This window comes from Sceloporus undulatus, chromosome 8, assembly GCF_019175285.1.
Source record: "Sceloporus undulatus isolate JIND9_A2432 ecotype Alabama chromosome 8, SceUnd_v1.1, whole genome shotgun sequence".
Lineage (NCBI taxonomy): Eukaryota > Metazoa > Chordata > Lepidosauria > Squamata > Phrynosomatidae > Sceloporus > Sceloporus undulatus.
In genome coordinates, this window is record NC_056529.1 from 18,953,046 (window position 1) to 18,976,323 (window position 23,278).

At 41.2% G+C, this 23,278-nt stretch overlaps 1 protein-coding gene across 1 annotated transcript in view; it reads left to right on the plus strand.

The window, feature by feature from the left end:
- The first annotated feature begins 1,135 nt into the window (after positions 1 to 1,135).
- USP10 (ubiquitin specific peptidase 10) overlaps positions 1,136 to 23,278 on the plus strand; it is a 34,503-nt gene continuing 12,360 nt past the window's right edge. The window contains exons 1-6 of the mRNA XM_042437613.1: positions 1,136 to 1,417; positions 16,411 to 16,479; positions 16,995 to 17,055; positions 17,696 to 18,715; positions 22,315 to 22,406; positions 22,701 to 22,810. Coding sequence (XP_042293547.1) covers positions 1,151 to 1,417; positions 16,411 to 16,479; positions 16,995 to 17,055; positions 17,696 to 18,715; positions 22,315 to 22,406; positions 22,701 to 22,810 — 1,619 coding nt within the window. The 5' untranslated portion in view covers positions 1,136 to 1,150. The remainder of the gene's footprint in view (positions 1,418 to 16,410; positions 16,480 to 16,994; positions 17,056 to 17,695; positions 18,716 to 22,314; positions 22,407 to 22,700; positions 22,811 to 23,278) is intronic.

Below are 23,278 nucleotides of genomic sequence, written 5' to 3' on the forward strand. Positions count from 1 at the left end.
AAGCAGAGGCTGGATGGCCATCTGTCAATGGGGATGCTTGGATTGAGAGATCCTGCACGGCAGAAGAAGAAGAAGGGGTTTGGACTGGATGAAGGCTCTTCTTGGGGTCTCTTCCAACTCTATGGTTCTTTGATTCTTTGGGGTTTAACCAATGAAGCATTTGCAAGGAAACTGCTTGTTTTTCAGGAACCTGTGAGTTTAGCAAAAGCGTCTGATGATGTTGACGCATGTGCTTAATACGTTTATAGTTGCCTGCTGCTCCTAATGGAACTTCTGCTTTGTATCTTCCCTGTTGTTATTAATAATTAATATTTTATTATTATTATTATTGTTTCTATTTCAGAGAGACACTGGCATAAAGACATCAGTTAAAACACACAAAGCAGTTTAAAAGGACAAATAAGACCCATACATATTTAAAAAAAGCAATCCACATCTATTTTATTTAGAATCCCATCATTTAATTTAATCTAAATTACAATCCTCAATCTTGCAAGGATTATTGCCAGGATGACAGGGTTAAAATAAAAACGCAATCAGATTTATTGATGGCTAAAATCACTGGACAGAAATCTCTCTCTATTTAAAAGATGATGATTTAAAACAAGAAAAATAAACTCTTCCATTCATTCTTCCAAAGCATGCCTACTGCATTTCTACTGCGCCTGCGCAAAAGGAGAAGCCGAGAAGGTGCCCTTTGCGCACGCGCAAAAATATTCCTTCCATGCTGCTTTTTTAAAATCCGCCCCTAACCGTGTACGCATGCGCGGGCGGCCTCACGCGGTTGGAGAAAAGCCGCCTATTTTTTTACGCCTGCGCAGTAAGCCCGAAGACGCGCATGCGCAGTCACACATCGTCCCTTTCCACTCCCAGCCATTCCCTTTCAGCACACAATGATCTATCTCAGTTACAGCTCCGGAAAACGGACATGCGCAAACGAGCTCTCCTCTCTTTCTCCCCTCCACTCCAGGAGCCTAAGCAACTGCAGCTGAAGGGAGCCGCGCATGCGCAATATACGCATCGGGGCGTGGCGTGAGCCAGAAAAAAGGCTGAGGGCGGCCGCGCATGCGCAGTATCATCAACGCCCGAGCTTGGGGGGCGTGGCTGGGGCGCGAGCGTGAGGCAGAAAAAAGGCCGAGGGCAGCCGCGCATGCGTAATGTACTCAACGCCCGAGGTTGGGGAGGCGTGGCGGTGAGACGGAAAGGGGGCGAGGCCTGTTCCGCGCATGCGCACGGGCCCCGCCCCGCCGCCGCCTGTCTGTCTGTGCGCGAAAAAGGAGACACAAGATGGCGGCGGCGGCGGCTCCTGCATCGTGAGGAGGCGCTGAGGGGAAAGGCCGACCGCGCCGCCGCTTCCTCCTCCTCCTCCTCGGGAGAGGAGCCTCCGGGGAGCGCCATGGCGGTCCATAGAGCTCAGGTAAAAGGCAGCCCCTGTGAAGGCCAGGCCTGGCTTCTTCCTTCTCCGCGGGGCGGGAACACGTTGCCTGGCCGCTTCCTTCGGGCAAGGCCTGGGCCTCCCTCGGCCTCATTCATTCGCCGAAGGAGGAGGAGGAGGAAGGGCCCCGAGATACAGACTATTGGATCGCTTTCTCTCCAGGGATCTCTGGCGGAGGCTGGCCTTAGAGCCGCCCTGGAGGCGCCTAGAGAACGCGCCTTTGGAAGCTCTGAGCCAGGCCCTTCTCTTGCACTTTCTCCCCAGGGACCTCTTGCTCCTTCGGGCCTAGAGCCCTAGAGAAGGAAGGCGCTTCTCCGCATCCGACGGTGATGCGGGCCTTGGACCATAAACGCCCCTCTCTAGGCCTCCGGGGCAACTCCGCCAGAAGCTGCCCATAGAGGCCCCAGACAGAGAGGCCAAAATCAAGCCGCTTCGGGTCACTTTGGAGGGATGCTGCTTAAGAGCGGGCCTTTGGCGCTGCTTCCAGCCTCTGAAATGCAGCATTGAAACAGCTTACCTCCAAAGTGACCCGAAGCAGCTTTCTTTGGGCCTCTCTCTTTATTTGGGCCCAGAGTCACTCTTCTTCTTTGGTAGCGTGAGCCCAGCCTCCTCCCCCCGATGCCTCAGTCTCACCATCTTGGCTTCCAGGAGGAGCTTCTGCTCCATCTGCTCAAGGACCCATTTGTCTGTCTTTTTGGCCATCCGCAGCCCCTTCGTCCCTCTGGGTTGTCCTTCTGCCTCATCCATCCACAGTGATGGGGATACAATGGCTTGGAGGAGTCCAACTTTAGTCCTCAGTTGCAGATCTTTACTCTTTAGGATCTTGCCTAGTTCTTTCAAGCGCTCCCCTTCCTCTTCCTAGCTGTCTCCTTATTTCTCCTCTGCAATCTCAGCTTAAAATTATACACGTACACCACAAAAACCTAATTCCACACACCGTTCGTTGCCAAAAGGTTCCTTCGTAGTACATAATACATATCCACATACATACATACATACACACACATATACTCCTGGTTAATATCTTCTCTTGATCCACAATACCTTTAGTTCTGTCTGTGCAACCCTATAGTGATGTGATATACTAGCAGTGGTGACCTTCAACTCTCTCGCTCCTTCTATTCCTTCAACTCATAGAATCGTAGAGTTGGAAGAGACCTCAAGGATCATCCAGTCCAACCCCATTCTGCCATGCAGGAACTCTCAATCAATGCATCCCCATTGACAGATGGCCATCCAGCCTCTGTTTAAAGACCTCCAAGGAGGGAGACTCCACTACACTCCGAGGAAGGAGTGTGTTCCACTGTCGAACAGCCCTTACTCTCAGGAAGTTCCTCCTAATGTTCAGGTGGAATCTCTTTTCCTGGAGCTTGCATCCATTGCTCCGGGTCCTATTCTCTGGAGCAGCAGAAAACAAGCTTGCTCCCTCCTCAATAGGACATCCTTTCAAATTTTTAAACAGGGCTCTCATATCACCTCTTAACCTTCTCTTCTCCAGGCTAAACATCCCCAACTCCCTAAGTCAATTTCTCCTCTTCCCAATTGCTTTCCCTTCATCTGACTTCCTCATCTCTCCCTTTTTACTATTTCACTTTCTTCGTTTTCTACGTTGAATTATGTATTTCTTCCCTAGTCGTCATTTTGTTTTCTTTATGTTCAACTGTAAGCCTGGCTTTGCACTTTCTTTGGCCTCATACAGACAGGCCAAAATAAAGCTGCTTTGGGTCACTTTGGAGGCATGCTGTTTAAATGATGCATGCGTCCTAAGAGGCCGGAAGCCACGCCGAAGCCATGCTCCAGTCCTAAGGACTAAAGCGCAACTTGGGACACATGCATCATTTAAACAGCATACCTCCAAAGTGACCCGAAGCAGCTTTATTTTGGCCTGTCTGTATGGGACCTTTGTTGTCCTTCCTCAGTAGTTGTTCTAGGTCTTTGATTTTTCCTCGCTGTTAGTATGGTGTCTTATGCATATCTAACATGGTTGATGGTCCTCCTCTCTTCGCTCCTTTTCCTTCTGAATCTAACCCTGCTCTTACAGCTCAAATGAATTGATTTTCTTTTTATCTTCTTTTTTCACTGCCCAGCTCCTACATTCGTACACTGCGGTGGGAAATACAATTCCTCGTATGATCTTAACTTTAGTACTCAATTGTATGTCTTTACTCCTAAGGAGCTTGACTAGTTCTTTCATGGCTGCCCTTCCCATTCCTAGCCCTCTTATGTCTTGACTGCAGCCTCCTTCCTGATCGATATTTGATCCAAGGTGACTAGAGTTAGGTCTCCTGAATACTGTACGTTGTTGGTATTGAATCCCATTGATTCAGTGGCTCTGTTCTTGCTAGGACTGTTAGTTGGATTTTGGCCTTAAGCTGAGGAAGAAATCTCTGGCCTCGGTCTAGTTGCTAGTTCCAAATGGAGTTAGGCCTCCTTGAATCAGTTACTGAAGGAAAGTCAACACTTATGGAAACTTCATTGATCCAATGTGTTGCTTTTTGTCAGCTGCTTCATTGCAACCAACAGTAGGATGTAGAGCCCCTAACTCCATATTATATATATATATATATATGAATGAGACCAAGGGGGAGAACTGTAAAATATGTGTGTGTGTATATATGTGTGTGTGTGTGTGTGTGTGTGTATATATATATATGAGACCAAGGGGGAGAACTGTAAAATAATACAGTATTGGGTTCATTTTTTCCTTAGAGGCTTTTTGTTTTGCGGCAGCTTTAGAAACATTGACTCTTCTCAGAGGTGGTTTACCTAAGATAAAGATCCCTTGAGGGTTTCAGTCCTCCTGGTGTTGAAATACAGTGTGTTTTTTGTTTCATGATACTTAGTTTTAAAGCAGAAGTAAACTGTCTCCATGCAGAACGGTTGTACAGTATTGCAGTTTTCCCTCTTTTTGCAACTTCTACTGCTTGATTGTTTTCTCTACTGAGAGTAAACTTTTTAGAGTTCACTTGTGTTTTACTCTCACGTAAGTGCATGCCTAGGATTGCTGAAGGTTTACTTAGGGATAAGTATGTCAGGTAAGTATGTGTAGAGTCATTGCAGCTTTTCAGCCTACTATGTTCCTTACCGGGGAGTGAAGCTCCTTGGCTCAGTCATAGACCTTTACTCTCAGATAAGTCTATCTCTGTGGCTGCTGCAGCTTTACAACCAGATCCTTGAGCAGATTGGTTGTGTTCCTTTATGGGGCTCCCAGGTAAGCATACATACTGGTGCAGCCTTGTCTTTATCAGAATGGCGAAGGCTGACACATCCCCTCCCCATCAGATTAATTTAGAAGGAAAGAAGTAATATCTGGCAGATGATCTGGCCAGCAGAAATGTAAAGGTTGAGGAAATCCTGGAAGTAGGTGAAGAGAGCTAGTGGGGTGTAGTGGTTGGAGTGTCCTGGGTTCGAGTTCCCTCTCAGTCATTAATTATACTGGGGCACCTTGGGCAAGTGACATGCTCTCACCCTTGGAAAGCCAATGGCAAACCTCCTCTGAACAAATCTTGCCAAGAAACTCCCATAATAGGGTTGCCATAAGTTGGAAATGTGTTTGAAAGCACACAGCAACAGGTACATCATGCATTCTCTAGACAAGGTACAGGGAGAGGACGCTAAGCATTGCACAAAGCAACAACTTTTCTGCATTTGCTGAGCTAGGCAGTGTTGTGGTTGACTTTCATTCATTCATTCATGTGGCTTTTCCTTGCTCACAGTTATAAATTGCCAGGCATCTTTTTAGAGGAAGGAGTTGTTTAAATATTTTATTTTAACAATGTGACAATGCTTTTTTAAATAATATCGGGTGGTTTAAAGTTTTGATTTACTACCCCCACCACCTTTCCCTTCTCCTTTTATGTCATGTCTTTTTAGATTGTAAGCCTGAGGGCAGGGAACCGTCTAATTAAAAAGATTGTATGTACAGCGCTGTGTAAATTTACAGCTCTTTATAAATAAAGGATAATAATAATAATAATAATAATATCTGAGAAGCACACAGCCCCATCTGATTTGCTTTTAATAAGAACAAAAGTAAGAAGCTGTACACAGTAATACTTTGTGGGCATTCACACTATGGAAGTAACCCAGCGTGAAACTGGGTTATATCCTTGCCATTCACATTCGCCCTGAATGCACTTTGAGGGATGGGCTACCTAAAACCCCACTTAGCCTGGGATATTCGATACCCATGGTTTTTTTCCTCCCATGTCTTTTTTAAAGAACCGCATCGATCCACATCTTCAGCAGTGTGAATGCACAACCGAATTGGTTCAGATTGCTCTGAACCAATTCGGGAATGGAGGCAACTCGGTTCTATCACAAAACAATTGCATGTTTAAAATGACTCAAAGAGATTCAGGAACACAAAATGTAATGGGAACAACAATCCCAATATGCATTGGTGCGGTGATCCGCATCTCTCAGGACAAAAACCTAGTGTGAATGCCCCCTTTGTTTCGTACTTCATAGAATACCTAGGATATGTACAATTACGAACAAGTAATTGGGAAGATACCTGTTGGTCATTGAATTTGGTTTTAAAGGTTGTGTATTTTAATGTGGTTGTGATGATAACGATTTAATAAATAAATGTGTTAGGGCAGGATTGTGCAGCTCAGATTCTTCTGAGGATATTTCAATGGAGGAATTCAGCCCGCAGTCCTCCTCATTGAGCATTATGTGCTGGAAGAGCCAGGAGCTTCACCAAACTGAAATTGTATGCTTTGCAGAAGCAGTTACATCACACTCTATGGATGAAGGTGATATTTTCCATTCAGAACCGAGTCGTAGGAAGAAAATCTTACTAATGGAATAGTAGTAAGCCTGTGGACCCTGACTGTAAGGACTCGAACCGAGTTATCTCCTTTTGAAAGTGCTTATTAAGCCACTGTAACCTGTCTCCTACTGCATTTGCCTTTATGAAAGTTGTTGATGTCTTGCTTTGGGGTTGAGAACGGAAAGGTATTTGCTTTCCATTCTGCAAGTCTGATAGGTAGCAAAAATAGCAAAGGTTGCAAATGCCTGAGTGAAACTTTCCTATGAAATTAGTATTTTCAAGGCAAGGAGGTAGGATCCTTGAGGTGGAATAGGGGGGAAATGGCACACAGAGAGCATTTTGGATACGCACATCGATGTGCATGCTGAGAACCTATGCCAAAACTGGAATCCTGTGTAATCTTGGCTTGGTTATTTGGTCTGGAAATCTGGATTGTATTTTTACGCTTGCCATTTTGGTAAAATTGGTTCTTTTGTTTACGTCGTCAATAAAACCATGGAGTATATTAGCCTTGAACAGTATAGTAAAATGGTTTTAAAAACTGAATCCGGTTCATGATTAGGTTACTCAGTGTTCTACTGTTGCCGCTGCGTAATTTCTCTATTTCAGCTTCTAAAAATATGTTTTCAGCCTTGGGTTTTGCCCTCTTCAGTGGTTTGTGAAGTATATAAGAGGGTCCCCTTTTACAGATAGGCCACCAAGGATGGAGAGTGACAGTGTGTTCATTATTATTGCTCCCGACAAACCCTGTGGTGGTTTTCTGTACATCACCTAAATAATGTAGTGGCCTGAATGATGGCTTTTGATAGCCATAGCTAAAGCTCGCCTCCTTGCCCAGCTATTAGGCTTCCCTGACGGCTTTAGATAAGATTCATTCTCTCAGCCTAATCTCTTTCATATGGTTGTTAGGTATTTGGGGTTTTTTTGGGTTGGGTAAATATGCAGCTTTGAGGTTTGGATTTTGTAATACAGGTAAAGAAATGTTCAGGGAGAGATGCCGCATGTGGGCCTGATGGTAGCAAAACTGACTGACGAATTTGCAGATCTCTGCCGCTCCAAGGAATCATTATAATTTAAAATCAGTTGCTTTTTAAAACTTCTTAGTTATGCCAGTGCTATGGATAAGGTTTTTTTTAGCTTGCATGAGTAACTGGTGTTTGGAGATGACATTATTGGGTGTACCTTGTTAAGAGTCAAATAGTAAAAGAAGGAGGGGGAGTTTCCAATGTGAAGGAGATAGGCCTCTTGTGTGTTATTTAGTATTTGGAGCCTTAGTTCCAGAAATGTCAGTGCTTCTTTTATGTATAGCTGGAGGGTGCAGCTTCTCTCTGTGGTGCAGATAATACACTACTTGTCCAAAGTTTGCCACATACATTACCTTATTCCAAACAGCAACCTTGTGAAGTCAGTTGCTACTCTTTCAATATGCAGTTGAAAGTGCATGGCTATCTAGCAAGTGATATTTGAACAAACAGAGGGCCAGCTTACATGCAACTCAATCTGTCTGCTAATGGTGTGCTTTACATGAGCCTCAGCCAAGTTATATGGGGATGATGTGAGTTGTAGTTCAGCACATCTAGAGGGCTGCTGCACATTAGTCCTTGTGTATTGAATATGTGGTTCCTGTACCAAACTAACATATTGGTACTAATTATATTGAATACTCTTTCCCCTGATACTAGATCTGTTCTGACAATTCTTATTTTTAGGCTATGTTGAAGATATACCTATTTTTCAAAAGAGGTTCCAGGTAGAATTGAGCTTACTATGCGTTTATCTCTTGTGAGCCATCTGGATTCTATAGGCTGATTTTATGTGTTTGTTTTGTTGTCGTATATTGCTTTGAAATCTTCAAGTATAAATAGTTTAATACCAGTAAACAATAAATGACATTACAAAATGGTGGTTGCCGTTCTTGCCTCTCTGTAGAGTTTCATCTATTACCTGTTAGCTCGCATATTTCTTCAGGTCACATTGCTAGAAACATCAGCATGCTTTTCATACTAACTTTATGCAGTAAGTAAGATTGCCTTTTAAAAGTAAGTGACAGACGTCCCTTTTAATAAACTAATTTTCAAATTTGGCAAAGCTGGATGTTTTGCTTAACAGTTGTTTATTTCAGTGCAATGTTTTGTTTTGTTTTACATTTGTCTTCCCTCTAATTTTACAGCTTTCTCTACGAACCCTTCAGTGGCTCCATCCACATTTCAGAAGTAATCCAGTTTGACACCGCTTTAACTGCCATGGCTCAGTGCTGTGGCATTCTGGGAACTATAGTTTGTTTTGGCTCTAGAGCTCTCTGACCGAGAAGGCTACATGTATCACAAAACTACAGTTCCCAGAATTCCATAGCACTGAGCCATGGCAGTTAAAGTGGTGTCAAACTGCATTATTTCTGCATTGCAGATGCGGCCAGTATTGAAACATGAGCATAGATATTTATCGAACTTAGCTTTTCTGTCCAAATAATATTAATGCAATAGGTTGTTTTAAAAAGGAAAACTATATTAAGGAATGTATATGAGAAGTCACTCTTATTCTATTCCTTGCTAACATTCAGATTTTTTCATTAAATTAAAAATAATACATTCTCAGTATTCAAATAAGGCTGGACTTGAGACCTCTGGAAATTGTCAGATGTGCAGAAGTTCTCATTCCATCAATGACCAACATAGGAAGGTCTGTTTGTGACGTTTGTACAGCACAACTAAATGAAGCAAAATATTAATAGCAGCATTGTTAGAATTAACTGCAAGACGCTTTTATGTGCAAAAGAAGTAATAATTTTTGGCATTTTAAGTCTAGATAAAGTGGAGTCGAGATGGAGATGTTAAAGCACAAAGCCACAAATTGAATTTAGGTCAGTGCCCTTGAAAATCTGTTGTCTCATTCCTTGGCAGGTACAGAAAACCTGGTGACAGATTGAGAAAGACTGTCCGGTTCATGCTTTTGCAGCAGTTCAAACATACAAAATGATTAGAGAATAATAGTCGCAGTCTGAAATTGATGCAGAATTTTGCTTTGTGCTTCGATCTGCAAAGCAGTCAAATTGTTATCATTTGGAGTCAGGCTGTTACCATCTTCAGATATGTTAGCAAAGGGGGACTTGTCCACAATTTCCTATCCTACCTATTCAAAACATTTTTGCAAGTCAGCAGCCTGCAGATTACATTCTTCCAGTTATGTGCTGTTAGTCTTTGCAGGTGAGTGTCTATTTTTAAGACTTGGAAATAAGACCCTTTGGTTTCACTGGAGCTTAACTCTCAAAGAGGTGTGTTAAGATTGCAGCCGGAGTTGAAAAGGCCACATATCCCTTGTCGCTTACCTGTTGTGGACAAAGTAAAGTCTTGGGCACAGCTTCTCACACCGCTCTGAGAAGGAACACGTTAGGCCTTGTTTAAAACGGCTTCAACTATGAGGAGGGAGCAATGTTTTGACCTCCATTTCTCATGGCAATGACTTCTTTCATTGCATGGCTTAGTGGTCTCTAAGTTGTTGTGTACCTTCAAGCCATTTCCGACTTATAGTGACCCCAAGGCAAACCTGTCATGAGGTTTTCTTCCCAAAATTTGTTCAGAGTGGGATTTGCCTTGGTCTCCCTCTGAGGCTGAGACAGTGTCACTTGCCTAAAATCAGTGTTTTTCCATCACCAAGTGGAGATTCGAACCCTGATCAACAGTCATAGTCCAACATTCAAACCTCTACACCAGCCTTGCTCTCCAAGTACACTGCATTATAGCTGGGGCTATAGCCTCAGTAGTTGCAGCTGGGTTCAGCACTTCATAGAAACCAGTCCTAACCCAACCCACTGCTTGCAGTATTAGCTTTTTATTTTCTAGGAACTCTTGATGCCAAAGGAGCATTCAGCAACATGGTTTCTTACCTGCATTCGACTGTGGCACAGTTAATTCTGCCTCTGCGTTCTGCTGCGTGTATAGGCAAGTCTTGGGTTTTGTTTCATTGAATGCAACACAGGAGTTAAAGTTTCTGTGGCTTTACTTTTAACAGTTAGGCCCTCGTTTCGATTCGAAGTGTTGCTGCAGTTTTAGTGACACAGCCTTGCAGATTATGATAGATTTGTTAGCAATTGAATTGTCTCCATTTTTGCACCAAAGAAAAGTTAGAAAGTGCAGAAGTATGTCATGCTTCAAATGAGATTTCTTTTTTTAATTTAATGCAGTTTTTTATTAAAGCTTTACATTCTCATTATAAGCATCCACCAATGTAATACTTCATCTATATTATGCATTGTATTCAAAATATGTATTTAAATGTGGAAGCAGTATTGCTCAGCAAACAATGATAGACTAGAATGCAGTTGTGAGATCTGTAAGGAAAAGACTGAAGGCAGTAGGAGCAATATCTGTGTTCTCTTCTGTGCAAATCAGTTGGACAGAATGATTCGAATGAACCTTAGTACAAGTTAAAAGCAAAGATTGTGTCTTTAGCAGGTAAATCTTTATGGTTCTGTTTCAGTTTACTCCTGTATACATTCTGTTCGCTGTTGTCAGTGTTGCACAGGTTTGTTTGTAGTAGAACTTGCTGGCTTTGATCCATGGGATTATGGTCATTTGTCACATTAATGCTGTTTCAGCAAAGTAGATATTGAGTCTGAAAGAACCGCATTGCTAGAGCTGCATTTCTTTTTTCCCCCTGTTCAGTTGAAATGCTTTATATATGACCATTTGACATACCACTAAGGATTAAGGAACTTTGTATGGAACAATAGTGTGTCATGATGGCAGGAGAGCCTCTTGCGGTTCTAAACTGTGCTTATAATTGGGGCCAGAAATTCCTGCTTTTCCTGTACATGTTCTTCAAATGAAGCAGCTTTTGTAAAAGGTATAGACTGGGTGGCAGAAGTGCAGGCTGAAGAAGGAAAGCCAGAGAGAACTAGAATATTAATTCTTCTATTCCCCCCCCCCCAAATCATATACAACACAACAGTTCTTCAGTTTCAGCAGCGTAAAATGCCAGAAGCTAATCCTTAATATTCGGTTTTTGTTCCAGGTGTGGAAACATCCAGGACATGTTTACCTGTTGCAATAATCTCGCCTTTTCCTTTTTGGAATGGGATGGGGCCCAAGCTATAGATAAAAGCTTGCATATTGTTTCTCTGAAGTTAGAAAGGCCCTGCACATTAGAAACTGCTACTTCTTTTGTGAGATAAGAGGATTATTAGGTCGTTTAGTAGCTGATTAAGTTGAAGGTGGCCTGTGTTTGATCTAGATAGAACAAGAATCAAAAGATGGGCTGGAAGGGTTGCATGCCCAGGGAGGGCTTTTTACGTCCCAAGCTAAACCAAGTTGTCATGCACTGTTCTACGAGGTCCGCATTTCCAAATGAAGGTTTGAGGTGTGTCATAGATACAACCCACTGGGCCTAGTTTATATCCTTTAGCATTTTCTTGCATCACACTGCAGTTATAAATGAGCTAATATTGCTGGGAGCTTATTTCAGCTGGTAATTACTTCATGGAAAGCCCTTATTACTCTCCAGAAACCACCAACGCTTTGACCCTTTCCCCAGGTAGCTGTCAAACCAAATAGGTAAAAGGCATTTTAACTTGTTCTTGCGGCAGCTGCCCCAAACCGTCTCCATTATCCTGACTACTTGCCTTGCAGGATTTGCAGGTTTTGGAATGCAATATTGTAGATGCTATCTGCCTGGAGTGAAGCTTCATGGGACAAACAGACTCATCCCATTGCCTTATTTTGTCCCATCGCCCTCCGATTATCCTGTTATGTTCCCCCTTAGATAATACTTTTGAGTTTTGAAATTGTCACATTACAGATGTGTTTGGTTTGTGATGGGAACACATTCCAGGTAAATTCAGTTAGATGGTAGTTTGTGTGTCTCCCTGCCCTTATAATGTACTTAGATATACATCATGTCAAGACATACCTTTTCATAATAATGGAGGCTATAATGCAGATAGCTATAAAATGCTTGTAGGAATGGATACCATTTTAGGATCTTCCAAACTAGAATATAATTTAGTACAAATTCATATATTCATGAGTAGAAGGGACTAGTCTGGAAGCTGGAGAGTATCCAAAATGGAACTAAGCATTCTAGGTGGTGTAAAGAGCAAGAGAGTTAGCTGATGCGCGTAATAAATTGGTTTGAATGATGCCCATGTCCTCAGTTAAAGCCTTTAACAATGAAGCTCCTTTTTTACAAAGTCTGTTTAGGGAGCGCAATTCCAGCCCAGCCCTCCAGTTTTCTCCCATCTAGCTGGAAGGTTTTTTTTAATTGCAGCATTGGCATTAGTAAAATGGAGAATGAGGTCTGGAGAAAGATTGACATCCAATGTCAGGTTGCAACCTGGGAAAGAGTGCTCTTCTGCTTCAGGTGATTGTACTGTTGCTGCTTTGCTTACATACAACAGGCAAGTTAAACAGCAGCTTCCAAAATCACTTTGAGAGTGTGTGGGCTGAGCAAAAGAAAGAAAAGGGAAAGCAGAATAGCCTGCCTCACCAGCTACCCTGACATGTTGAAAAAGCTTCATTTATAAATTTCGTCACCAAGTGGAGACTGGTGAAAGAAAAATAAATTTTGGAAGACGTTTTCAGGCGACCTCTACAAGATTCAGAATGTGTTTGCTTATGCAAGGCTTACCTGGCTTGGTTGCTTCATTTCACATGCACCTGATGTTAGTTTTGAATAAATTGTTTGTTGAAACATCTTGGAACTACACTTGTCCCTCCATATTTGCTAGGATTAGGGGCACAAGACCCTTGTGAATATGGAAAAAACGCAAATAACAAAAACACCATGTTTTTACTTGAGAGGACACCTCTCTAGGAGCCTCTAGGTCCTTCAGTGGAACTCTGTGGTCAACGTCCGACAGACACTGACCATAGAACTTTAATAGAGGAGCTACAAAGGTCTAGAGTATCCTCTCTAGGAATCTCTAGGTCCTTCAGGGCAACTCTGTGGTCAACCTCCGACAGACACTGACCATAGACCAGCACCAGAGGAGCTACAAAGGGCTAGTAGAGTAATCTGTCTAGGAATCTCTAGGTCTTTCAGTGCAACCTTTTTTTAAAGTTGACCATCGAGTTGCACTGGAGGACCTAGAGATTCCTAGAGAGAACATATTAATCAAATCCATGAATAGTCAAAGCCTCAAATATGGAGGGATGAGTGTATTCATCTTTCTTGTGGAGTAGGAAGCTGTCCCGGCTCCTTCTGTGTGTTTTCTATCTCTGGTACCAAAAATAAACGCCAGGAAGACATCTACTCCATTAACTAAAGCACACCTGTATAGAAATGACCAATTAGTTCAACAATTTCAAACCTTAGGTGAAAAATAAAACTGCAGAAAAACATTCATTGCTGGGTTTTAATTTGTGCCACGGTCACTGCGTTGGTAGCAAAAAATAGCCAACACTGATGTGCCATTGGCTGCGGTTTGCATCCTAAAAAAAATCAGCCAAGATTTGGTTGGGTGGTATATTAAGCGCTCAACGTATTGATTTAAGACTCAGAGTAATGTGTGTGGGAATGGGTTTTATTTGTATAACAGAATTTGAAACTGCATGATTGCGTTTCGTGCTTTGCATGCCTTCATCCAAAATAAATTATGATTCATTACGTTTTTTGTGCAAACAGATATTTTGTTAGTATAAACTGCTTTTTGAATGTATTTGTGTGTGCTGTGCAAGCTTTCCTTCTCGATTAGAGTTGCTGAGAAGGCTATTGAAATATGAGAACGGTTTCCAGCATGCTTCAGTTGCCTGCTTACTCGGAGGTGTTGCATAGCTGACATCTGCCAGCTGCTTAGATGGTCCTTAACAGATTAACAATACTTTTTAAAAACGTTTCAGAAGCAATTTTCCTTCATAGGCCTATATTTGACTTCAGAAAAAAAGTACTTGAATGTGTTCATTTTGTCATTTCCAATCTGTTTGATAATGGCTCTACATCTGTAAAGTAGTGTAGGCATTAGAGGACAGAGCTTCTTAAAAAATAGTTGTGTTTTAAGTTTCAAGCTTTAAAAAGCTTAACTTCTGGAAACCATTGGTATTTCCAGGACCACATATGAGGTTTTATGTACTGAGTGAAGGGTGGGTAGAAAGTATTTTGGCATCTGTATATAAATTTATTGGCTTCTAGAGAGAGCTCTAGGTTGATTTCCTTTAGGAGCCATTTGTTTGTCTTTTTGTCATTACATGGTATTTGTAGACTTCTCTTCCAGCATATTTCAAATGAGTTTATTTTCTTCCCATCTGCTTTTTTCACTGTCTATCTTTCACAGCGATACAAAGAAATGGGAAATACAATGGCATTGACAATCCTAACTTTTGTATTCAGTGTTCAGGATCTTGTCAAGTTGCTTCCTAGGTGCCCTTTCAAGACCTAGTCTTCTGATTTCTTGACTGCATCTTCCACTTTAAATAATGGCTAAACCAAAGTTTTCTTAATGTTTAACTATAAGCCTCTCTTTGTACTTTCTTCCTTGACTTTCTTCAGTAATCGTTCCACATCTTTGCTATTTTCTTCTAGTAGTATGGTGTCATCTGCGTATCATAAATCGATGATGTTCCTTCTTCCAGGTTTTAGCAGTCTAATCAATCTTTACATATGATACATTCATTCTACAAGTTAAATGGATGGAGTGATAAAATGCAGCTTTACCTTTGCCAGGTGTTGGAAACCATTGCACTTCTTTTCTTTAAAAGTGATCTATAGTTTTTCATGGTCTATACAAACAAAGGCTTTGCTATAACCCATAAGACACAGTGCGATTTCTGAAATTATTCAGTGTGCTCCATTATCTGTCATACGTTCGCAGGATAAGTCCTGGTGCTTTTTCCTTTCCTGAACCCTAGCTAGGACAATATTCACTTCATATATGGTACAAGTCCTCATTGCAGAGTTTTGAGCATCACTTTGCTGGCATGGGAAATTAATCCAACGATCCTGTGGTTACTGGAATCCCCATACCCTTGTTAAAAATTAGGACGCAATTTTGCTTCACTGGTGGGGGAAAAGATGCGATGCCCACAATTGAAAGTCAGCTTTACACAATTGGGGAACAATCTTAGTTGAAGTAAGAACTTTTGGGGGAGAGTATAACCATATCTAAACCTTTGTAGCCTTTTAATCTCCAGATTCTACTCTGTAAGGAACACTGTTTATCACAGGCCTAGTGTAGAGAGATCTTGTTGCTCATTTGGATGCATCTGAGGAAGTAGATTTAAATCTACAAAAGCTCATGCTGCCAACTTCTTTCTTCATTTAGTCTCAAAGGTGCTACTAGATCTCCCTACATACTGATTCTACAGTCTAACATGGCTATATCTTTGAATTCTACCACAGACCACAGGCTCAGAATGTTCCTATAATCTGGGTTTTGTGTAGTCCTTGCATTAGGATTTGCTCTGGTGCTACAGCTCTAAAACAGTTTCCTAGCTTTGATTCTTTGAGGTATCCAGGCTTGTCTACAATTCTTGGTGCTAATTGTCCATTTAGTATGATCATTGCGAATAAAGCTGAAAGAATAAAGCTGAAAGTGGACAAAACAAAAGGGAAGCTGTGCTGAAAGGCTGCTGATATTGTGCTGACTGACCATTAACTTTTCCCAGAGTGCACAGAAAATTTGAGCCAGGAAAAGATTTGGCAGAAGAAATGGGCATTGGAACAAATGTAAAGAGGGAAGAAGGGCAACTTGAACGAAGAAAGAAGAGCATTTAGGATTAGACAGCAGCAAAGAATGAGAAATTTTGAATGGGGAGATGATGAATGTATGTGAGTTTGCTTAGAACAAGCAATGAGAAGGAGATTTGCAAAAGGCTTCCTGCTTAATTACGTATTCAGAAATTTCTTTAGAAAACTTGCCCTGCCTTATGAATTTTCTTGTGTCATTTGATAGAATAAGGTTAGCAACAGCAGATAGTTAATGGAGAGACAGACAACAGACAAGACAGTAATGAAACTGAGGAAGTAGTTATTGCATTGAAGACAAAACTCTTCTTCAAGAGCTGATTGTTTAAGAACTTCGAATTATCTGCAACTTTAGAAAGCAGAGGTTATCTATCTGGCTCTTAGTTCATTTTATTCTTCCGATTGTAAGTGAAGGGACTTGTCAAATAAACGTAATTTTAAACAAATATCATGAAAATTCCCAGAAAGTTGAACGCATTCACTACTACAGTTAATCTAACTATTTGCAATGTGTTTTGCTTTTCAGTACATCTTTGGAGAATTCAGCCCCGCTGAATTTAATGACTTCTTTGTGACGCCCCGTTGCTCCGTTGAGGTATGAACTACTTTAAATTCCTCATTGTGAAGAACGTTTTCACTATTGCTCAGAGTAGTGAGTATTTCATAATGTTGGAAGGGCATCCTGGGGCACTTTTAAGACTTAATTTATTTCAGCATGGCCTTCATTGATTCCCATCTGCTTCTTCAGATGCATCTGAAAGTTTGTGCTGAAATGAACCAGCTAGTCTCCCTTTTCTATATTGTATAAGTACAATAAATAAACAATAAATATAAGCAACTGAAAGGTGCCATAACTTTTTTTATAATGAAATATAATAGCACAGCCATCTCTTCTAAAATTGCCCCTATAGCGTTGCCACACAATTTTTCTTAACTTACGTTGTTGTGTGTTGTTATAGTCATCCTGTAGCTAACAGTATAATTTTTCTTCTCGATAAATCAGATCTGTGATTTTTTTTTATCAGTCTTCTCCAATAAGAGTCTGGAGTCCAATAAGTTACTTGTGCTTAAATAATTGTTCAACTCCCATTTAATTTATTTCCTGTACAGCTGCCTCCCTACAATGAAACAATTTCATGTGGCCTTAAGTCCACAGGAGACCTCCGTGATGGTAAGAAGCCATTCCTTCACAACTGTTTCTCCAACCTTTTGGAAATCCAATATATATTACAAGTTTATTTGAGTTCAGCTTTGGAGATTTGGATCAGTTTAATGCTTAAATGTAGCACAGTGAATACCTTTTAATGACTAGATATTGTTTTTAAAGCTGGCTGCTTTCAGGTTACTTATTTAAAGTGTTCCTGGCTTTAATTGAAGTAGCCATTTTTGAATGTCTCTATCAGATAGTGGGATCTCTAGGTTGCCCAGTGCTTTCAAATTCCCCAGCCTCTGAAGAATGACACTGGTATTTTTATTTATTTTACAGGAGATGTCTGTTAGCAGCAGTCACTTAATTCTTGCATAGTATCAGACATATGAAATAAAATGTTAGATGTCCTGTTCAAATTCCTTTGACATCGCAATTAGTGTTGACATTGTAACACTATAAGGGTTGCAGATAATAATCCATCTATTTTCAGTTTTCCATTATAGACATTTCTTAATCAGAAGCCATAATCTTTGGAAGGGATCTGAGATGCTTGCAAGCTTTTTTTCTATGTATACAAACAGTAGTGGGAATTTTTCCTGGTATTCTTTTCTCTTTCATTGCTCACCCCTCAAATATACTAATATTTTTTCCCCTTTTCCAGGGGAAGAATATCAGAGAATTGAATTTGGTGTTGATGAAGTTATTGAGACAGATTCCTCTGTGCTGAATAACAGTGATTACAGTATTTCAAGTACTCTGAATCCACAGGCACCAGAATTCATTCTTGGTTGCACACCTACCCAGAAAACGCCAAGTGATGTACTCAACGAAACCAACTACAACTCCATTGACTGCCAGTTCACTGACCCTGCTCTCGCTTTGGATAGTGGTTCTAATGCTGAGAATGATAGTTTACCTGGGAGCCTTGGGCAACGGGAACGAAAAAAGAAGAAAAAAAGACCTCCTGGATATTACAGTTACCTGGAAGATGCCAGCGATGGCATTGTTCCTGCTGAGGCTTTGGTGAACGGACATGCAAATTCAACAGGACTTAATAGCTTAAGCACAGACGATGTAGAACTTTCAGGTGATGCCCCGTCAGTCACTCCAAGGACTTGTGACAGCCCTGAAAATTCTGTGGACTTTGCTAGTGAAGCCGCTTCTGAAGATTTGGTTTCTAATGCTGTAGATGCTACAAGGACTGCAGGGCAGCCTGAAGTGTGCAGCATTGCTAATTTAGAACAGTCATGCGTCCCTTCCGAGACTGGGAGGGATAGCCCCTTAAGGACAGCTGTACAGCCTTACGCTGGTACTGATACTACTGAAACCCTTGGCGTTACCAATGGTCAAACACTTGAATCCTCTAATGAGGGCACAGCTGCCAATGGGGTAGACTTGCATACTGTGGAGAGCACTGACTCAGACCAAGTGAAGCCTGAGGATGCTTCATCTACTACTGAGGCAGCCACCCCTGTTTCAGGATCTGCTGTGGTTAATCAGCCTGCGAAATCGTGGGCAAGTCTCTTTCACAATTCCAAGCCCTCTGTTTCCACACCTATGGCTTATGTGGAGACTAAGTATACCCCTCCTGCCACATCTCCTGTGGTCCCGGAGAAACAGGTTGAAGTGAAAGAGGGGCCTGTTCCAGTTTCTGAGGATCCTGTAGCCATAAAGATTGCAGGTATCATTAACACACTGCAGGTTTAAGCTGGAAGGATAAGCAGGGCTATCCTAGGAAGCTTGGAAGGCCTGGCTCAAAATGTCGTAACACTTTCACATGGCACTATTGCTGACTTCAGTAGCGTAGCAATCAGAAAATGATTAACTGGGTGTTACAGCAACATCTCTTGACTTTGCTTAGAGCACAGTTTGGAAATGTGTAGCCATTTAGATGTTATTGAACTGTACTCCTTGTGTACTCTTGCCAGCATAGTCAGTGCTGAGGGATGAGAGATGCAGTTCCACAACATCTGGAAGGATACATTTTCCCCATTTGTGGAATAATTAGCATCTTGTATGCATCTTGTACAGATGGATGCATACATCTCTTTCAGCATGTTTGTGGTGAAGGATGCTTGGCTCTTCCATACACATACATTAGTGCAGTGGTACTCAAACCGTGGCCTGGGACCCCTGGGGGACATGAGAGTGCTCAAGGGGGGATGGCGAGACCTCAAGACCCTGATTCCTCCTTCTATTCCCAAACTTTTTTATGTGTAAAATTTGCACATTAAGCAAATACTGAATTTACTTAATCAAAACGGTTCTAATTTGAACAATGTTATTTCCTTATAAAGTGTTAAAATATGAATATAGATGATTGTGCGAATCAAAATACACACACTAAATAAAATATTTTTATTCATCTGCTACTCTGAGTGGAAGGGGGAGTGCAATGTAGATGCAAAAGGGGATCCCAAGGGTAACAAGCTTTGAGTACCATTGCATTAGTGAAAGGCGGAGTTTGTCTAGGCTGGAACAATTTAGTTCTTTCTTCTAGAGCCAGCCTCTTACTCCTGGTGTTGTGGTGGGTCAGCCTCCATTTCATAAGCCTTGCCAACTCAGCACTGAAAGTTTGCTGTGTCAGAGGGTCTTTACTTTCAGCACCCCCCCCCCTTTCCACCTACAACTGAGAATGAGGGAGATTTATCCTCTCCATTGGGAGAGCTGAGTGCTATTGAGGGAAACACTGAATAGAGCTGTCTACTTTCTTTACCATCTGTCTAATCACGAAAGGAAAACATTTTATTGCTCAGTAAGCCAGAAGTCAAACACTGGCTTCATTTACACATAAATGTAAACCAGGCTGCCTATCTCCCCCCTCCCCAGTTTATTATGAATTATCATTTATGCACCCATTTTGCTCCTTCCTCCTTTGTATTTCCCATCAAGTGAGTGGGTAAAATTAACTAGGTGGCATTCACTTAAATGAACCTGGGGCTGTAAGCCAGCACCCAAGCCAGCCTGCCAAATATTGCTTTACAGTCAGTCACCGTGACAAAGTAGACATGTTTAGCTTGGCATTTTGCTCATTGTGTCTAATGAGGTGTTCTGTATAACAGAGAAGTTTCCTGTGTCATGAAAACAGGACAGAGAATGATACTGAAAGTTATTTATTCTTCTGTCTGGTGTGTGAAATTAACTCTTCTGGCTAGAACAGTTTTCCTTACGATTCAGGAAATTTCAGGCTATGGGTATTCTTGGATACTAGAATTACTTGTCAAAGATGAATTCCAAAACTTGTCCTTTTCTGTGCCATGCAATTCCTTTATAGTTTCTTCTTATTTCTTTTTAGTGGTGTTCCTGCTGTATTCCTTTATTACTAAATAGGAGATGCTTTTTCTTTTCAAGCATTAATGCCTAGTTCCCTAAAACAGTCATACTTGGTCACATTTGATTCTGAAGTCTAAGTTTAGTAATCTTTTATCTACAATTCGGTAGAAGGTTTGGAAGAGTAAATTACATATAAAAATGATGTGCTTGTAATGATAGGCAGGCATACTTCAGTTATCAAACCCTCTGATAAAGAAACATCTTTTTAAAATGTCTTTTTATGTCTGCCCAGAACCTCTTTTCCTCATCTTCTGCCTAGCAGGAACCTTTTTAGTAGCATCAGCATGCGGAAGGATGGCCAACAAAGGCTGGAGAAGCACATACTTTGTGTGTGAAACAACTACTTGTTACTACAGTATCAAGTCTAAGCACATACTCTGTGTGTGAAACAACTACTTGTTATTACAGTATCAAGTCTACATTACTGCAATAAAGTTAGGGCTGGGAAAGAATAGGTTTCTACTATAGGTGATCCTGCTATAGCTGTATGTGTCTGCCTATGACAGGCAAAGTAAACAGCAACAGTCCTCAGAATCCCTTACTAAGCAAACACAGTCATTTCATTTCACTTGGGCATGTTGAATTAACAGATTGCTGAAATATACTGCTCTTCTATTTTGTGGTGTAGGAGTCTACCTCTGTCCTTTCTATGTTATTTCTGCCTCTGGCATCAAAATTTCTGTTAAAGAAGTAATGCTCAGGTACACATCTGCTTGTTAGCTGAGGTATACCTGTACTCCATATGTGTTTGTAAGAAACAGGTTGAATATCCCTTATCTGAAAATACAGAATGTTCCACACACTCACGGGTGGTTGAGAGCGTAGCTACCTTTCCTTTCTGTTTAATGTACGCAAACTTTGTTTCATGCACAAAATTATTAAAATATATTGTATAACGTTACCTTCAAGCTGTGTGTATAAAGTGTATACGAAAAAAACGAATTTCATGTTTAGACTGGGGTCCCATCTCCAAGACACCTCATTTCATGTATGCAAATGTTCCAAAATCCGAAATGCTTGTCCCAAGAATTTTAGATAAGGGATATTCAGTCTGTATTCTGTAAGCTCACAAGATCATTTATCTGAACTTTCACTGTATTTTCATCAAATGGTGGCAGTCATAGCCGCATTATACTATTCCAGTAATCTGAAAACAGGAGGACTGTGGAAGGCCTGTGCATAAATGTCCCCCCGTGTGTAGCATTTTCTGAGCAGAACAGTTGTTAGGCTATCATCGTGCAATTCAATCACAAGTCTATGACAGCTCTTGGTAATGTTGATTATATAAAACAGAGTTGCTTGGATGTCAATCAGGATCTAGCCTGTGGAGCTTCATGCTGCTGAGTAAGCCTAGTCCTGCTTATTTCCTAATGCAGGTGAGGTCAGACATTTCAGAACAGACTTGAATATTGGCTTAGAGTAATTCAGCCGTCTACTGCATTTTACACTCTGGTGTCATTCCTTTACAACACACTCAGCCCTTTCAAAAGCAAAGCAGGTGTGTCGGTATGTTGCTGAACATGTGTGTGGTTAGAATGGAAAGAAAGCTGCTACCTAGTTCTTCTCTCCAGGGGGAAAAATACTTGCAAGTATACACATACTGAGCCACAGAGTTCAGCTGGGTAGGTGGTATCATTAAAACAATTGTACAAATAGTATAAATAACAAATAGACAACTTAAAATACCCGGGAGTACTTCTAGGTAAAGCTGTACAGTGAAGTTTACCTCACCTCTAAATCCATCTAAAAATGAGTAATGGTAAGTGGTGATAAAGCATAATGAGGACCTTGCTGCAAGCAATTTGTGCGTCTAAACTTCTTTATTTGGCCACAAGGGGATGCTCAAATTCTGTTTTTCCTTCCTCTGTTTTGTGTAATAGAGTCTGTGTTCAGTTAAAAACAGATTGGCTTTTGTTGATATGTTTGAATGTGTTCTTCATTCAACAGAATTACTGGAAAATGTAAAACTAATACATAAACCAGTATCCTTGCAACCACGAGGGCTGATCAATAAAGGAAACTGGTGTTATATCAACGCTGTATCCTTACTTTGGTGAAATGCTTTCCATTTTTATTGTGGTTCTTGTTATCAGATGTCATCAATACATATAGCTGATTCTTGTACTGTTAAATTTAAAAACTCAATTTCATCCTGTGAATGGGAAAAGGTACAAAGAGCCACTGGATCTTATTATGACTGTTAAATTGCTTCCTTGTACCATAGTGAGTTGTAAGTTTATTTTGCCAAAGATTGATGGGTGGGTGCATGAGAAAATGTGAGAGAACTCCTTCTGGCTATCTTTATTAACTGACTCCTTAATGCAGTTCTGTAGACACTGCAAGCTTTGGTGGCTTGCCCTCCAATGTTTCACCTCATGAAGTCCATTCCAATGTATTCGAAATCACAGCGGCCATGTACATCAACACCAATGATAGACAGCTTGTAAGTAACTTGCAAGACAGTCATGATGACTGAAATGAGGTTTTACATCAGTATGCCTTTTGGTGGTCTCTCTCCCGCTTTTTGAAAATTAATAAAACGTTCAAGTTACACAGTAGGCCCTTGGTATCCACTGGTTTTTGGTTCCAGGAGTCCCTTGTAGATAACAAAATCCATGGATGCTCAAGTGCCAGTTATGAACAATGACGTAGTAAAATAATGTCCCTTATAGAAAATGGGAAAATCAAGGTTTGCTTTTTGGATATACTGTATATTTCAAGCTGTGCGTGGTTGAATCCTTGGATGCAGAATCCATGGCCTGTTACAGATTGCCTAAATAGAGCTGCTTGGGGTCTCTTTGGAGGTATGCTCTTTAAATGATGCATGGGTCCTAAGAGTCAGGAGGTCGCGCCAAAGCCACACTCCATTCCTAAGCACTGGAGGGCAGCTTTGGTGCAGCTTCCGGATTCT